The sequence below is a fragment of the Podarcis liolepis genome (assembly GCF_965112155.1).
Source record: "Podarcis liolepis genome assembly, chromosome: 1".
Lineage (NCBI taxonomy): Eukaryota > Metazoa > Chordata > Lepidosauria > Squamata > Lacertidae > Podarcis > Podarcis liolepis.
Genome location: NC_139554.1, coordinates 105,401,931 through 105,420,571, shown reverse-complemented (window position 1 = coordinate 105,420,571; position 18,641 = coordinate 105,401,931). Strand labels below are relative to the sequence as shown.

At 44.3% G+C, this 18,641-nt stretch overlaps 1 protein-coding gene and 1 long non-coding RNA gene across 2 annotated transcripts in view; one reads left to right on the top strand and one right to left on the bottom strand.

Moving 5' to 3' along the window:
* The window catches only part of LOC310703294, a 59,129-nt gene that overhangs the window by 19,171 nt on the left and 21,317 nt on the right, over positions 1-18,641 (bottom strand). Inside the window, exon 2 of the long non-coding RNA XR_014524065.1 lies at positions 8,712-8,799. This is a non-coding gene — a long non-coding RNA (uncharacterized lncRNA). The remainder of the gene's footprint in view (positions 1-8,711; positions 8,800-18,641) is intronic.
* CYTIP (cytohesin 1 interacting protein) lies at positions 454-17,943 on the top strand. Its single transcript, XM_083494995.1, has 8 exons — positions 454-862; positions 3,343-3,392; positions 4,670-4,724; positions 6,408-6,510; positions 7,150-7,243; positions 8,721-8,790; positions 11,702-11,768; positions 15,378-17,943. Exons 1-8 carry the CDS (start codon positions 704-706, stop codon positions 15,842-15,844), a joined length of 1,065 nt encoding a protein of 354 aa, XP_083351121.1. The 5' UTR covers positions 454-703; the 3' UTR covers positions 15,845-17,943.

Sequence of the window (18,641 nt, the reverse complement as noted above, 5' to 3'; positions counted from 1 at the left end):
GAAAGGTGAAACGTCCTTTTGTTGCTCCTCCCACTTTTGCCTCTGGCTTCATTCATGTGGCCCGCTGAAAGCTGTCCAGAACAGAACAGCTACACATCCCTGGGTAAGGCCTCCTGCTGCCGCCACTTGAAGAATTACTGCTTTACATGTAAGTTAAGGTTTTAATCTATTTATATTAACAAAGATCTTATTAATCTGTCCTGTTCCGTGGGAAATGGGGAGTTAAAAACAAAACAACCTTAAACAAGCCTGAGAAAGCAGCAAACTCATCAAATCCAAGGACATTTAAAGCCAGATGGTGTTTTAGACACAAACTATCAAGGGGGCATAGAAACTGCACGATAAAGAGTTGCTTCTGTTTGCATCCAAGCAGTGTGTGTTCCTGGACGGGAGGGTGGGGGGGTTGATAGTGTGTGTGGGGGGGGGGAGGGAATAAGCAGATTGCTTTAATTGCAGGGACAAACTCTTGTAAGCTTAAAAAGAAACATTGAGTAACACTGACTGATCTGTGAGAAGAGATTTATGTAAACTGCACCTAAACCACAAGTCACATGGCCTTGTTCTCCTCTCCCCCTCCACCCTGTTCGTGTGTTTGCTACTTTTGCTCACAACTGAGGTTATGTTTTTAGTTTGCTTCCTTCCTCAGTCGCGCAAGGTTCCTTAAGCAATGCTAGCCTGTGAATGACTTCCAGTTGAATTCAAGATGTCCTTAAAGAGGCTCATTCAGCAGAACCGCAACGCCAACTGTGTGGGCTCAGTTTACACCCCATACTTGGATCCAATCGGTAACCCACCACTGGACAACAAAAGAAGCCAGGCATTCACAAATTCAATAGACACGTTGTCTAGGGACTACAAGCAGGTATGTATTATTAATAAATAAATAAATTAATAATAATAATAATAATAATAATAATAATAATAATTATTATTATTATTATTATTATTATTATATTTCTTACTCGGATTTCACCATGAGGGTGGGTTACAACAATTTAAAAAGAGAGTTAAAAGCAGTTAAGTGTTCAAAAGAATTTTAAAACCAGTTAAACCAAGTTACGGTCAAGAGGATGGGGTGGGAAATATATCTATCAGAGGTAACAAGGATAAAGAGAGTTGCTTTCAGCACACCACAGAATTTTTCTTATGCTTCACATTTCTGTTGCTGCTCTTGTTCATTCATTTCCAAGTTGGGCTAATGGGAAATAATGATGCAGATGACTTGTTGGGTAGATTCAGGGCTGGTCACCCCCACCCCATTCCTGATGTAGACCTTCATTCACCCCTTCTTCCCTGGTGGAGAGGAGAGCACCATTTTGTGGTTTGCCTCAAGTGCCAAAATGTCTTGGGCCAGCCCTGAACTGTCTATTGCAGGCATCCCCAAACTCGGCCCACCAGCTGTTTTGGGACTACAATCCCCATCATTCCTGACCACTGGGTCCTGTTAGCTAGGGATGATGGGAGTTGTAGTCCCAAAACAGCTGGAGGGCTGAGTTTGGGGGTGCCTGGTCTATCACTTTTGGAGTTGCAATCTTTTAACAGCCCTAGATGCTGTGCCTATATTATCCACCTGAATCACAGAAATTTAGCAGGTGAGGCTTCCCCACCATTTCTCTGTGCCACAGAAATCTACACCTGTTCAATTTCCATGTCTTAGACTACTGTTTTAGGGCTGGTCTGCCCATTAGGCAGGGGGGGGGCAGCTGCCTCAGAGGCTCAGCCAGCTGCAGTGGCGTAGTGTGGGTTGTCAGCACCCGGGGCAAGGCAAGTAATTTGCGCCCCCTAACCCATGGATTTGCGCCCCTTAACCCTAACCCCCAGATGTTGCGCCCGGTGTGGCCGGCCCCCCCCTGCACCCCCACGCTACGCCACTGGCCAGCTGATTTGGAGCTTTGCGACTAGGAAACAAAGGGTTATCTTTTTAATTCTACTGTGTGGGAGAGGTGCTTGTAAGATTTTCTTCCTTGGATGCCAAAACAACTTGAGTACTAATATTAGGAAAGGAGGTTGACTTGGAAAGGGGGCTGCCATGTGGTGTTTCTTCTCAGGCCCTGGGCACAGAAGCAGGAACTAGGATTGGCACAGGCAATCCCAGTTGATTCAAAGGGATTGTGGCCAGGCATGGTCTGAAGTGCTTGCTTGTGCTGTGGTTAAATCTTGAAAGAAACCATAGGCATGGGCTTTGGGCCCAAGATCAATTCACCGTTCAAGCCACCTCTGTCAATAAGTTCCTTGGCTGCTTGCTAAATTGACTAAGGTGTGCCATACCTGGGACTGCTCTCAGTTGACAAATGTGCTGAGATGGATTATATTTTTAATCAAGAGAGGCTCTTGCTTTCCACTTTTGGGAGCTGAAATTTGTTCCCTCAAGTGTAAATCATTTAACTTCAGGCAATGGTGATGACTGGGTTGTTGGTGCCTCCGAGTCAGGGCTGGCCCTAGGTATTTTGGCATATTACCCAAAGCCAGTCAAGTTATTTTGGCACCTGAGGAAGAAAATCCCATAAGCTCCTTTCCCCCTTCCCTGGAAGTAAACGCGTTGTTGTTGTTGATGTTGTATCAAATGGTGCCTTTGCCCTAGCAATACACTTTCACTAGCACAAGACGAGACACCCCATTTTCCCTTGATCCCTTCTACCAATAGCACCCTCTATGGCATACCCCATTCTATTCTTCAGAAGCAGATACTGCAAAACAGGAAGAACTGTACTGGGTAGAAGGACTCTTTGAAAATCCAGTGCCCTGCCTTGAGCATGCACAGCCACTTCTGTTAGTGAAGAGTCACAACTGAAAGGCAACCCACGACTTACAATTTATTCACTTTCATGACATCCAAAATCAGTTGACTGTGGCAGCAGCTTCACTCTGCCTAATGGTAGGGCCAGCACTCTTTGGAGAGATGCCTTTATCAACAGCTAGTAGCCATGATATGTGCTTGAACCAGAGTCAGGATGCCACCCAACACCAACTGCTGGTGAGCAACCAGGAGAGAAGGGATATTTCCTTTTTGCCCCACTTGAGGGATTCCTGGAAATAGCTGGTTGACCACTGTAGGGTTTAGAATGCAGATGGGCCTTTGATCCAGGAGGGCCATTTTTAACATTTGTGTGTTCCTAAGCTGGGGGAAATCAAGAGGGTGTAACCATCTTCACCATGCCCTGAATTTGAACTTTCGGAGTCACCTGCTTGGCCCTGTTCAAAGGACCCTGGACCAGGTGGACCTTATACGATCATAATTCTCATTGGCAGTTTTGCATATGTAAAGCTTTCATCTAGCATTTTGTTTTCTAGACACAAATGAATTTCTAATGCAACACCCTCCCTTCTTTCTTCTCCTTCCAGCTTGCTTTAAGTAGGACAATCTCTTCAGGTGACTCTGTTGGCCCTCAAAGGTAATAAAGGCATTGCTTTCTCTCTCTAAATATTAGTTCATTACACTGCTACTATAAATGCAATAATTGTGTGTGGGGGCCCAAGGCAGATACTGAAAGAGGAAGATGAAAGTGTGAAAAAACAAATAACTACAATGAAATCCGTGGGCTGGAGAGTTGTGGAAAGACTGAGCAATGCATACCCGCAGCCCATCCCTAAAGCCAGTAGCTAATGTAACCACCATTACATATTGCAGTGTGGCAGAGTATCATTAGAGAGTTAACCACCTTCATATTTCTTCTTGAAATGAAAGGTGGTATATACTTTCTTTTGACAACGATAATGATATTGGGAATGGATTTGAAATCATTTCTCCAGTACATGGCTGGTCATTTCCCCTGTGCTACCAATTGGGTAGACAGAAGGCCGGAGTGCAGAGGAACTGGGACATCACTTTATATGTGACACGTTCCTTTCACTCAGTGGCCCAGACCACACAACCAAAATGGGAATCCGAATATAGGGACAGAAAGGATTCATGCATATAGTATTGTGAAGGGTGAAGCAATTAGGCGGGCATTTCACTATATGCCCAGCACAGAACTCAAAAGTGGGTTGAAATGATGCCATGCTGGAAAACATGGAGGTAAGCTGGGAGCGAGGATGAATGGATGAGTCTATTTCTCATCCATGTCACTCCTGGATGTGTTTGTGCAGAAGTCCATTCATTCCCATTTCTGCTACTTAAAAAATAAAAAATCAAATCTGCACGAAAATTTGTATTTTTGAATGTATTTCCCCCCTTTTAAAATGTATTTTATCCTAAACATTTTTATATGCATTTCAGTACTTCATCTTTTTTGAAGCTGAAAATTGCACCGCAGAATTCAGGGAAGTGTGAAATCTGAAGCATAACTGTGTACAGTTCTGCTTGTTAAATCTGGGATGTGCAGATCTGGTCAGAAGATGAATTCCTCAAGTATCCTTGGCTGCAGGAGATGACAGGCAACGGCACAATTGCTTCCTTTTATGCTCAGCTTTGCACACATCCAGTCAATCCACATTCTCACAGTGACCGTTCGGTGATGTGTACAATAATGCACGTCCTGTAAACAATCCTGTCCACATGATCTTTGGAGATGTGGGGAGATTTTAGATTTTCATTGCACAGCACTTGTTAAGAACTACTGATGCTTATGATGTACAGCACATTTATTCTAAATTAAGCCTTAAACATGTTATTCCCTTCCAATGGGTTATTGACTTTGTGTGTATCTGTGTATCTCTCTCTCTGCAGAAAGTCAGTTAAAATCTTCAAAGAAGATAATGAAACATTTGGATTTGAAATTCAGGTGAGCCTTTAACAATATGAACACAGGGAAATTAAAATGGGAGCTCTCGAACCATTCTAGAGTGCTGCCGCCATTATCAGGTTAGCCCAAGCACACTCATCCATGTAAGCAGGTGTGTGTGTGTGTGTGTGTGTGTGTGTGTGTGTGTGTGTGTGAACACAATGGGATACTTGGGTCTCTCAAACCTGGAGATGGTCCTGGCTTTTTTCCCCTCAGCCAAACCTTCCACACAAAATTGTTGTGAGGATATAATGGGGGAGAACCATGTATGCTGCTTAGAGGAAGGAGGGGACAAAAATGCAAACAAACAAAACAGAAGTGCTTCTTCACAGAAAGAGAATGTTTCACGGGGTGCTAAACTGCTCCTCATGGTTGTTACCCCATGTTGACTGGAATGGAGAGGTCTTTATTCCATGCTAAGCCAGCATTTCATAACTATGAAAGACCCAGTGTGGCCTACTGGTTAGAATGCTGAATTAGGACCTGGAAGAGAAGGGTTGAAATAGTCAGAAAGCTACTCTACTCAGTCTACTCTACCTCACTGGGTTGTTGTTGAGGATAAAATGGGGGCAGTGAAGAGCCATGTGTGCCACCTTGACTCCCATTGGAAGAAACTTGGGATATAACTGTTACAGCAACAACAGCTATTTACCATGCATAAGGAGGTGGGTCAGGCTTTCTGTGAGAGCTCAGAAGATCTCACAGCACGGAATGCCTCAGAGACGAATGAAAGAGGCCCCTGAGGCGTCTGAACTCCTCTTCTTCCTTTCCCCTCACTTCCTTTTCCAGTGCTATATTGTGAGCAATATCTGTTGTGGGCATTTGACCATTGGAGAGGGGAGGTGGTGTTGCAGGGCCAGCCCTGCCATTAGGCGCATCAGGCAGCTGGTGTGGGGTGTCATGAAAGGACAGCAAATTGTTACTGTTCTATTTTTATTTCCAGGGAGGGGCAGAGATGCTTGTGAGATTTCCTGCTCGATGTGCCAAAACCACTTGGTTGGCCGTGTCAGCAGCATTTGCTGCTCTGCCTCAGGCAGCAAAATGGCTTGAGCTAACCTTGGGAGGGGACACTGTTTAGTCATTTGGACAGGACCTGATTAGGGCCAAAACAGTTACCGTACTTTAGATTTGCTTCACATTCCCTTCATTTTGTTAGTTGCAGCCAATAGCTATGCCCAGGCAGGAGACCTAAGAAACATTGCTTTGCCTCTGACCAGATCCTTGATATTGTAATTTTATGTTGTGAACCGCCCCGAGATTTACAGGTATAGGGTGGTACACAAATTTAATAAATAATGATAATAATGAAAAAATCGTCCCCCTGTTCTGCTGGGTGCTTGTTGAATTATTATACACACCTACTGTCAGACTGTCTTACAGTTGTGTAACACACCAGGGCCTTGGACACATACTTTCTTTTGTGGTGCCATATGAGCATTTTCTTCCTGATCTTCTTTAAATGCCTGGGAAGGAGAAGGACAGCCTTGTTGTTGGGTGGGAACAATGTTTGTTCCTGTTAGTTCCTCCCCTCTACTATTTATCTTTTAGAAAGGGGAAGCATTTGTTTCAGTGTTGCGTGGGAGAGTGAATGGGTGGGAGGATGCAGTTTGATGGGTACGTAAGCCAGTTTCAAGCCACAAGATAAACCTTTTCCTGTTCCCAACGCTGTGTTTCTGTTCACAGACTCTTCGATTGCAGCGCCACATCAGCCACTCCTTGGAAACTTGCACGTACATCTGCAAAGTTAAAGGAGGAAGCCCCGCCTCTCTTGCCGGACTCCAAAGTGGTAACTAGCCTTTTCCCCCACCCTAAAGTTCACCCAAACAAAGTTCGCTGCGGGGATGGGGTAAATATTCAGCCTGAGGACCACACTTCCTCACAGGCAAATTTCCAGGGGTCACATACCAGTAGTGTGTGTGTGTGTGTGTGTGTGTGTGTGTGTGTGGACATAGACACAGACACCACAGACACACCCACCCCTATTGCCATGCAGATAAGCAAGAGGCACCAGAAGTAAAGGATACATTCTAGTCAGATAAAATCACTACAAGATGGCACAGAGTGAAGTCAGTGAGCAGTTTGGCCTGGACCATAGGAACCAATCTCTAGGGGCAGAGGGGCCTTTAGCCCCCCCCCCCCCAGTTGATGGGCATTGCTGTTCAAATGGTGTGCATGCACTGCATCATGTGATCGATTATGTGTGGCAGGGCTTACCTGCCTTCCCCCCATATTTTATTCAAGTTGGCACCTCTGGCCTGGACAGAGTCTTGAGGCCTGGACATGGATGTGTGGACAGCCACAGTCAGACCCTGGGCCTGAGGTTTCCCACTCCTGGTTTACTGCTTCTCCCATTTGCTTTTTTTTAAGGATACAGAGGGAACAATGAATACACACTCTAATTATGTCCATTTTTGAATTATCACAGGTTATATTTTGACCAACATCAACGGAATGAGCACCGAAGGACTTGCTCATAAGCAAATGGTGGACTTGATCAAGTCATCAGGGAACTTTTTGAGGTAATCAAAAGCCCTTCTGCCCCCAAGAAGACAAAAAGGGTTTTCTCATGGTTTGTTATTGCTGCAGAGAAATGGCCAAGGCAGCAATGGGCACAGGCCACAAGAAACATTCCAGGATTCAGAACATCAGAGAGAGTATGCAGGCAGGCAGGCATTTGCCATCAAAAGCCATTGGTGCACTCAGGGCAGGACTTTGGGGCAAAGGTCCAGGGGCCGCCTCAGCAGAATGAGCAGGAGCCCAAATGCAGCAACAGAGCTGGCTTACCATAAATTGAGCTTAACTGAAAAGGTGGTGTTTGTACAACCATTAAGACCAGAATCTGAAACAGTATTCAATCTATTTAAGAAACTTACGGACAACTCTTCGCATTGTGATCATAGAGGACTTTGCAACATTTTAAATAAAGCAGCATTACTTCAAACCATAAAACACAATTAAAATGACAACAGATTTAAATCAAAACATTGGGGACAGTAGAACAATCCAGATACATAAGAAAATTCAAAACTGCTTAAGCAAGCCCCTCCGAAGCCTGAGAGACTGTGTATTTTATTAACAAGGCAACAGAATTCCAACAATATTGTGGCCAGCCATACCTCCAGGAAGGAGGAATATTGTAGTCTGGGTGCCACCACAGAGAAAGCCCTCTTTCATGTCACTTCACAGCAAAGTCTCAGAGCCTGAGTTGCCCGATAGTTGCAACACAGCCTAAAATTTGGCTGACATATGACAATCAATTAAGGTCTGTTACCCTATGGCTCCTTTGGCACATTTCAATGGGACAGAACTCAGATGGGATGTAGGCTCCTCATCTTAATAAAAGTACAGCTGTTTTCTCCTATGTCCCCTTCTCTTTCTCAACCCTGGAATATCTCTTTGCCCCCGCTACTCAGGCACTATTATTTAATGGCATTTAATCAGAAATGGATTTCAAGTCCGTTCACATTCTTAACCAGTAATACACGTTCTTTTGGATCAGGCAAGAATCAGTGATGACATGAGCCCAAGTTTGCCTCCTTATCCACTTGAGCTGCCAGAAGTTATTAAGCTTGTTTTTATTTTTTTTATCTTTTTGTTGAATTTATATATCATCCTATACCTGGAGGTCTCGCGGGGTGTGTGTGTGTGTGTGTCACAGAACAAAATCAAAATATAAAACATTGTTGTCCCAATAGCAATCTTGTCTGTCTCAAAAATCAAGTATGTAAATGATGTCTGCAAACGTTCATATTTGCCAGAGGCAAGTAACAAGGCATGGCTAGAACCATTCTCCTTGTGAGCTTTAGCATGGCTTATATTTGGTATGGGAGAAACAACCAAGACTAGTTGGAGCCACAGTCTAATGCAGGAAACGCATGCCTGACATTTTAACTTGCATTCATATTAGCAGTATGAAATTTTATTAATAGTGGTAATAATAATAATAATAATAATAATAATAATAATAATAATAATAATAATACTTACTGTTTGCAGGTTAGATACTGTGAATGAGTCCTTTATAATGAAGCGGATGGAACTGGAAACTAAGCTGCGGTTCTTGAAGGTACTGATTCTATATAGAGGATAGAAAGCATCAGTTTTAACCTTTATGCAGGAACCACCTGAAGATACATTTGTTTATTTAGGGGCTTATATCTTTGATTTTCTTCACAAAGTGAACTCAGAGTGGTTCAGATAACAAACCATAATATGAGACATAAAAGCAAATCAATAAATATTCCCAAATCAATAAGAGCAAAAAAACAACATCTGCCATGCAAAGTAGCAACATTATAATCACAGCATCCAGGGAAACTACCCAGCCCACCTGAATCAGGAAAGCTAGCTGAAGGGCTAGGCAGGTGTTTGGAGGCAGTGATGAAATCCTTGAAAGATGGAGGTGTCATGTGTTCTAAGTTCTCAAGTCGAGAAAGTGAGAGGGGGGAGCCTACATGGGGTTGTCCTTCAAGATAACTCAGGAGCTTCAACTGGTCCAAAAGGCAGCAGTTGGAGTTACATTTAGAACTCATATAACCCTTGTTCTAAAAGAGCTGCATTTGTTGCCAGCAGTTGGGTGGTGTTAATTGCCCTCAGCCTAATTTAATGCAGGTGAGGGGAGCTTAGAGGAAGAACAAGAGGGGAAAAACATGGGGTGAGTTGGGAAAAATCTGAAATGGAGGTGGAGGAAGCCCTTTGCTGGAGATTAGTTCAGATCTTTGATCCTATCCTTCCCCTGGCAACTGGGGGTGGGGAGAAGAGGAGGAGGAGGAGGAGGAAGAAGAGAGAGAGAGAGAGAGAGAGAGAGAATGAGGAAGGAGAAATAATGGCCCCACCCACTTTACTCCAGCCCTGCCCACTGCTCCCAATGAATTACCCCCTTCCCCAAAGAATGTAGTCTCAACAGGTGGGGGCGGGAGAGAGGAGGAGGAAAGTTCCGGGGGGGGGGGGACGACCCATCTATCTCTGATGGCTATTACACTAATGCTAGCATAAATGAAGAGTAGAGCACCTGCCCTAGACACTATTTTTTGGGGACGAAGAAGACAGAAAATGGGCCTCAACGTAATGCTGCATGTCTTCAGTTATAAAAAGAACGCAAAATTATTAAATCTTCTATTGCCAGTTTTGACTCATTTTGCAATGTGATTAATGAGCAGCCAGCTTTCCCGCTAGCTGGAAAGGACTTAGTGCAGGCAGCAGCTCAAGCAGAATGGCATCCGTTCAGCTTTCCTTGGGCTCTGTGCCTGCAGCTTAAGCCAGGAAAGTACATTTCAGCCCCCGAATATTTATATTGGGAGAGGGGAGTCAGCAAGCATCATGTGATTCCACCTAGCTCCTGATGATTGGAAAGCCACACTCTGCAGAGTTTTTAACAACATAACTCCTTGTCTAATTCATGATAGAACAACACCCAGTAGAAACAGTGGCCTTGTTCGGATTTTCAGTTGCACAGATACTGAACCACCAAAGGAAAAAGCAGAATTGTGTCCACTGGCCTTGCTCCTCCACCTCCTCCTCCTCCTCCTCCTCCACACCTTCAGTGGAAGGTCTGAACCTAGTGGAAAGTTGCACACATACCACTGTACATGCTCAGGCTCCTCTGCATTTAACTGGAGACCTGATCCCGTAGGTTTCCTAGTCCCTTGAAGCACCTATGCATTTATAACTGAACATTCCCATCTCAGGAAATTAAACCATTATCCTTAACACAGAGGTCATGAATTCTTGTCCCTGATTCGAAATTAAACTTATTTCACCTCCCCTTCTACTCATTGGGCATGAAATCCTGGCAGGGACAGGGTTAAAGGTTTCTTTAGCTGCACAATGGGGCCTTCATCTTGATTAAGTCGTTAGCTGCTGTGAAATTCCCATAAATCATCACCGCAACCATGCTGCCAATATCCAGCAGAGAATATGAGGGAAAGGTCCTTGCACTCTGCTGCTGTTCCACTCTAGTACAGAATCTTGAAACCGAAGGAGGAAACGTGGGAAGGCCACTGGCCCAGCCAAACTGCTTACATAACCCCAAAGCCACCACCTGAGCTTGACCTCCAGATGACACCAAATCCTGGGATGGTAGCAAGCGCCTTGATTAAAGCAGCTAAGAAGGCAAGGGATTCCTGCCATCCAGCCTAGAAAGAGCTAGCAAAATGTGCTTGAACCGCAGAGCCAAACTTTTTCATTGCTCTGATTAATGAGAGAGCACAGTGGCTGATTATTATGAAGCCTGGCAAACTAGGAAGAATGCTGTCTTGTCACTTATCCAAAACTTGGATAAACTCCCTGATGATGATCTTTCTCTCTCTTGGAAGGAAAGCTTTAGGAATCGCACTGGGATTTAAGGAAAGGGATTGGAGTTTAAAGGAAGTGTAATACATACATTTGCAGTAATCTATGATACACAGTACAGAATGTCACTGCTCAGCTGTTCTAGGGGAAAGTGAGATGGGATTATGTGTCCCAATAAGAACATAAGGAGATCCTTTTGGATAAGACCAAAGACCCACCTAGTCCACTTTGCTGGTCATTTCTCTTAGATTCTGATGTTTCCCTTGGGCGTTTTTCAACTCCCCAGGTGTGTGACCAGTAAGCAAATTTCGAAATCTGAATACCCAAAGTCCATCATGACCCCCCCCCACCACCAACAACTTGGATATGCATTATTCCCTCCCTCCTCAAAAACCACCATTCACTTTAATTAATGTCCAACTGACTCCAATGCCCGGGGGGGGGGGGATTTGAAATCCTGATTTAAAAAAACAACAACAACAGGAAAGAGGCAGCATGAGAAAGAGGGATAAAACACTAAACTGCATTTAACAACAAATACAAATCCCTCAGACACAACTGGACCAATTCAGAGAAAATCACTGGACACGTTTGTCACAATCACAATGGGGGCTCGAGTGTATAACCCAGCTACCTTATGAAGTGTTGTGCCCCAAATTGCAGCGATCTCTGCTTGCCTTTTACAGAAAACCCTGCAAGAAAAATTGCTGGAGTTCCAGTCACTGTGCTTACGAGAACACCACCTTGCTAATGGTAAGGCTGAATTTCCTATGATAGAAAATAAGAATGCATAACCACCCCAGTTTCCTCTGCAAAAATGATGTGAACACCAGTGAGTCAATGAGTTTCCTGAGTTTCAGATTTTGGTTTGCCTTTGTTCTCTCCTGCAGATAAAAGGTTTGGGAGAAGCTGTATAGAAGAACACCGCCCATAGCATAAATTGCCATGATAAGTCTTCAGTTCCCCCAAAGAATTATGGGAGCTGCAGTTTGCTAAGTGTGCTGAGAGTTGTTAGGCAGCCCCTGCTCCCGTCTCAGAGCTACAATTCCCAGACTTCCCTGTGAAGATAAATTGATTGTTGAACCACTTTGGGAACTGTAGCTCTGAGGGAAATAGGGGTCTCATACCAACTCTCAGCACCTTTATCAAGCTACAGCTCCCAGAACTCTTCGTTGGAAGCTATTACTGTTTAAATTCATATGATAATACTTTAAATATATGGTGTGAATGTGGCCATATGACACTGACTGTACACCTCTGGCTGGTATTAAAACATTTGCCTGAATTGTGCATACAGTAGATCACTCTCACGATGAGCGCACAACCTTGGGTCTGTCAAGACTGGCCCATACGGGCAGGGGTACCTTTACCTTTAGTCTTTATGGGACGCGGGTGGCGCTGTGGGTTAAACCTCAGCGCCTAGGACTTGCCGATCGCATGGTTGGTGGTTCGAATCCCCGCAGCGGGATGCGCTCCCGTCGTTTGGTCCCAGCGCCTGCCAACCTAGCAGTTCGAAAGCACCCCCGGGTGCAAGTAGATAAATAGGGACCGCTTACCAGCGGGAAGGTAAACGGCGTTCCGTGTGCTGCGCTGGCTCGCCAGATGCAGCTTGTCACGCTGGCCACGTGACCCGGAAGTGTCTGCGGACACCACTGGCTCCCAGGCTATAGAGTGAGATGAGTGCACAACCCTAGAGTCTGTCAAGACTGGCCCATACAGGCAGGGGTACCTTTACCTTTACCTTTACCTTTAGTCTTTAGCATGAAGCTTCTGCTTTTAGGAAATTGCATTTTGAACACTGCATATGAAGCTTTTCACCTTGCTGATCCAGCCAATTTGTTTTTAATGGTATTTGTTTTATTGATTTACCTTTACGTTTTATTTCTTATTGTTGCTATTTTGTTTCTAATCTGCATTGTAGACTGCCTGGGGGGTAGATATTTTTGAAGGGCAGTTTATAAATGCCTTAAATATACATACATGCTTTTTGTATCCACTTGTATTGATTTTTCAAGGCTGCTGTGAGCTACACTGGAGAAAGCAGAGCCTTAATAAACAGCCTTTACTTATTATTTATTTAATTTCTATACCGCCCTTCATTTGAGGATCACAGGGCAGATTACAGTATAAAAACGCAATATTATTTGTAGTATGTGATACAAGTGTAATCAAATGTTGTCCCCAAAATAGAAGGTCACATGAATTAGGCTCATCTCTAAACTGAAGGTAGACAGGAGATCTGGGACCTCCACAGAGACCTGGAAACAACGAAGAGTTTAAGTGATGTAGGTTAGGGAGAGAGATTGTGACAGGTCCAGCACCAGCCCACTGAGTTCCATTGCTGGGTAGAGATTTAAATCCAATTCTTGCCAGCCCTAGTTTGATGATCTTAGTGCAGTGGCTGGTAACCTGTGGCCCTCCAGATACTGTTTGACTACAGCTCACCTGATCTCTGACCATTGGCCATGTTGACTGGGGCTGATGAGAGTTGGTGTCCCACACCATTTGAAGGGTCATCAGTTTGCCATCGCTGCTCTGACCATTATACTACACCAGCTCTCAGGCCGGCTAAGTAAAAAATAGAATTTAACATTTGTATAGCATAGCATAGGGGTGAGGAACATTCCCCTTCTGAGCAACCTTCCAAAGGTTGGCAGGGCCAGGGGCAAATGTGGAGCCACTGTGGTGTGTCAGGGTTTGAATCCTCACTCAGCTATGGGTGACCTTGGGCCAGTCACAGTCTCTCAGCTTAACCTACCTCACAGGGTTGTTGTGAGGAGAAAATGGGGAGAAGCACAGAGCTCCGGAGAGGAAAAGGTGGTATATAAATGTAAGAAAGGAGGAGAAGAGCAATGAGGGTGAACACCTCTGTAGAGTTGGCTAGCTCCTCTATGCATGCTCACACACCCCAAGCAAGCAAGAGGCATTATCAGAGTTCAATTACACTTTCTAGTCAGACAAAAACACTTGGGGTGTGAAGAACAGAATAGAATAGAATAGAATTTATTATTTATACCCCACCCATCTGGCTGGGTTTCCCCAGCCACTCTGGGCAGCTTCCAACAAAGCATTAAAATACAGTAGTCTGTTAAAACATTAAAAGCTTCCCTAAAGAGGGCTGTCTTCTAAAAATCTGGTAGTTGTTTTCTCTTTGACATCTGGTGGGAGGGCGAATAGGGGTTAGAGTTCCAAGAGAGGCCAGAGAGACTTGGAGGGCCACATTTGGCCCCTGGACCCGAGTTTTCCCATTCCTACCATAGTTTTTTTGAGTACTCAAAGAATTTATCACGCATTTTTTTGTTGTAATCCTTACAGCGACTCTGCAAGGTTGTTATTATTATTATTATTCCCCTTTCTGCAGATGACAGAGAGACTTGCCTAAGGCTCCCTGATAAGTTCATGGCAGATACAATTCATAGCTCAGTCTCGCCTACCACTACACTGCACCAGCTTTCACATTCACACAATGTGCACCAGTTAGAATGCAGAAGTGAAACGCACACCCACACACACACACCCCGCCCACTAGGGTGCTTATCGTGTCATATTAGAGCTAGCAATGGGTGGATCTGTCAATTTCGGTTTCAGTCAATTTTGCATTTCCCTCCCCAACCTTAATTTCATATCTCCACATTTCTGCACCAGTTTGCAATTTTTTAAAAAAGAAAAAGTCCTAATGGAAATTCATCAGCATTTTAGTCCTGTTTCTCCTAATCTGCATAACTGTATGCAAAATTGCCTTACACATTTTTGCAAAGCAATTCCCCCCGCCCCCAAATAATAACAGTTCAATTTTGTATGTCATTTTCAGTAATATATGCATCTAATGCACACTTTACCACAGTGTATGGATTTTTGTACACCTTACTTGGCTGGAAAACTGCATTGCAAAATTCAGGAAAGTGTGAATTTTGAAAGATGGCTGTGTTTTGGTTCTCATGTTGTTTCAGAGAGTGTGAATTAGGAAGGATCACCTTTAAATGGAAACAGAATGTAATTTCTCCCCCATTCCAAAGTGAGAGCTCCAATGATATTTCAGCAAAATCAGTACATTTAGTACTGTGGAACCTCGGGCTATGTACTGTCCTCCTTATGAACGCTTTGGGTTACGAGCTCCACTAACCTGGAAGTAGGTGTTCCGGGTAGCAAACTTTGCCCCAGGATGCAAGTGGAAGTCACATGCTGGTGGCGTGGTGGCAGGAGGCCCCATTAGCAAAAGCGTGCCTCAGGTTAAGAATGGTTTCGGGTTAAGAACGAACCTCCAGAACGAAACAAGTTCATAAACAAAGGTACCACTGTATATTATTCCAGCTTGTGCATTTTGAGGTAATTAATGCATGTTCTCTTCTGTCTCTTTCCTAGGGGAAATGTGCTCACCACTTGAATTTGTGGGACTGGAAGAATCTAACTTATTTGGTGATTACGCTGGATCAGGGTCAGCTTTGGCAAACAAACCCCGATTTCCCAGCGAAAGCAGCTGTTTAAGCCGCCTGAGCTCAATGACTGTGGACAGTGAGGACAGCTTCTACCAAGCCTACGATTCGGAGGATCCTGCTACTGGGACTTTTAGCCGGCAGTCGAGCACAGAAGACGACTGCTTCCTCTCGAGGGACAGTGATGTTGCCTTTGTGAAGAGTTCACTGAGAAGGCACAGAAGCATCAGTGTGACGAGCAGTGGGTCAGCATCTCCCTCTTGGGATGGAAGCAACGTCTCGAACATATTTGGGACTCTCCCGCGGAAAAGCCGGAAGGGAAGTGTTCGGAAGAGGCTGCTGAAATTCATCCCTGGACTCTACCGAGCTGTAGAAGAGGAAGAAAGTCGTGTCTGACGACTTGAAGTGGGCTAGGTACTGCATCCTTCAGTGAATATCTGGGCAACAACCTGCAGCTTTCAAACAGAAGTGCAGGTCCTACGTCAGGGACAAAATACAATTCCCATCATCGCTGATCATTGGCCATGCTGGCAGAGGCTGATGGGAACTGGAGTCCAACAACATCTAAAGGCCAAAGATTTCCCCATCCCTAATGTTGTGCCTGCACTTCATTCAGTGAAAAGTCAATGGAGGTGAAGGGAACACTTGAGACTGAGAGACTTGTTTTCCCCTGAAATAGTTTCAAGACATCCCCATTGATATTATATATGTATACATGGCATTTGGGGGTGAAGGGCAGGAGGGTGGATGGCTGTTTTCAAATGACATTCGTACATTGTGGGTCAGACATGGCAACTGCTAGGAACTAAGTGTCATGATGGTCCTTTCCCAAGTCTTACTAACAAGAAAACTAGACATATTTATTATCTAAGTAATCAAACAAAGACCCATTCACAAGTTTGGCTCTACCAGCACATTTCCTTCACACAGTTATTAAGGGTTCGCAGCTGTCCATGCTTGTTTTCTTGTCCCTTTCTGATCACAGGGAAAAAGTAACCCATGACCCAGAAGTACATGTGTGTACTGGTTTGCAGGAGTACGGCAATTCCTGTGATTTGAGGAGCCTTAAGAAGCAAAGCAAATCTATTATAAGCATGAGAATTGATGAAATCTTTTGAACCAGCGTACAAGTATATTTAGTATTATTTCTTGCATGTATGTGCAAAGAAGATTTGGCAACATTAATGACCTGGGTTCATAGAGCTATAGCCTTCAGATGTAACTACACTGCCTGTTCCTGTTCTTTGATGTACGGTGTGTGTTCCAGAAGAAAAAAAGACCAAGTGCTTTAATACAGCCCCCCCCCTTTGTAAATATAGTTCAAATTGCATTTCATGTGTATATATTTGAATATCAGTTTTGAAGAATGAAATGGTTGATATTAGCTTTTCAACAAACAAACTGAAAGGTGGTCACCAAATGGTAAATATTGGGATATGGACATCAGAAGTTGTTCCAGGGGCAGGGGGTGGGAGGGGTTATTAAAAACTCAAACATGCTAAAAAACATAAAATACTAAATTTTCAAGGTCCACATTGTGGGGGAAATGGAGTTTTGAGATTCTGATTTCTAAGTGGCTGGTTTTAAAAAGGCATGCATAGCTCCACCCCTGGAGTTGAAGACGTCTGGTCATGGCCTATACCTAGATGACAAATGTCCTGGAAACTCTGAACTCTCTAAAGCAGGGGTGCCCAAACTTTTTCCAAAGAGTCAGATTTGATGAAGTGAACATGCATGAGGGCTGACCAAAGTTCTTGAGCTTTTTTAGGGTTGAGGTTGTTGAGCTTTTAGGATTTCCCCCCAGGACATATATTGCCACTGGGGCCTGTTTAAATCAACCGGTAGGCTGGATTAGGCCCCTGAAATGCTCTAAAGGAAGATAGGAAGGATAGACAATGGAGAAGCAAAATATAGCAATGAACAAGGCTGCAATTCTGAGCACGTTTAAAGGTAAAGGGACCCCTGACCATTAGGTCCAGTCGTGGACGAGTCTGGGGTTGCGGCGCTCATCTCGCTTTATTGGCCGAGAGAGCCGGTGTACAGCTTCCAGGTCATGTGGCCAGCATGACTAAGCCGCTTCTGGTGAACCAGAGCAGCGCACAGAAACGCCGTTTACCTTCCCACCAGAGCGGTACCTATTTATCTACTTGCACTTTGACGTGCTTTCAAACTGCTAGGTCAGCAGAAGCAGGGACCGAGCAACGGGAGCTCACCCCGTCGCGGGGATTCAAACCACCAACCTTCTGATCAGCAAGTCCTAGGCTCTGTGGTTTAACCCACAGCGCCACCCACGTCCCCTGAGCATGTTTACCTCGTAGTAAACCAGACCCCATCAGTGTATATGTAAAGTTAGGACCCCCCCCCCCGGTGTTCATCACCGTACACACTGTTCCCATTGAACTACATTAACCGTTTTGCACAGTTTGGAGAGTTCAGATCCAATCAGCGCCCTCTTCGCTTCTTCCTCACCTACTGTTCTCAAGCAGAGTGAACTTTTTAAAAAAACATTTAGAGGATGTGGTCAGGGCCCCTTTCTTATGAATCCTGGAACTGCTTGCTAGCAGCTGTCTTTCATGACGTGGCCTAAAGGGAGGAGGATGTGGCAACTGAGCAGAAGCTAAGCATGTCTGGATCTCACCAGGGTCTGGGTGAGAGGCTGTATGGGAACTTTCTGCCTGCCACCTTCGAGATCCACGTTGGAAGAGATGCAGCAAGATATAAGCGTATCAAATTAATAAGCAAAACACCTTGACTGCAAGGAGCCAGAGTACCTGTACTAAGTACTCTGCTGATAAAGTAGATGAACTACTTGCTCACAAATAATTCCGTATTTCTTAAATTGGGGGCCTAACAATAAATTAGACAAGCACTGCCCCTTCTGAGTTTCAGACACCTAGTCAAAACTGCTCTATTTCAGGAGGTCTGTGAAACCTAAACGTTTTACACGTTTTAAAGAAGGATTTTCAGTTCTTGAGGTTTTAAATTTTGGAGGTTTATGTTTTTAATTTTTGTATGTTGTAAGTTTTATTGTGAGACCTACATGATGAAAAACAAGATATCATTTTTCAAAAAATAATAAATATTCGGGGAAGCAAATTTCTGCATGTCCATTCTCAGCACACACAAGGTGAAGGGGGCTTTGGTCTTTCAAATTTCAGCAGTGCCCTGTGCAAGGCAAAAATTCAGCTCCCTC

Coding starts and splice junctions, on each gene's coding strand:
- CYTIP (XM_083494995.1), top strand. CDS start 704: ATGTCCTTAAAGAGGCTCATTCAGCAGAACCGCAACGCCAACTGTGTG. Junction 7,244..8,720: donor TCATCAGGGAACTTTTTGAG/GTAATCAAAAGC, acceptor TACTGTTTGCAG/GTTAGATACTGTGAATGAGT. Junction 8,791..11,701: donor CTAAGCTGCGGTTCTTGAAG/GTACTGATTCTA, acceptor TGCCTTTTACAG/AAAACCCTGCAAGAAAAATT.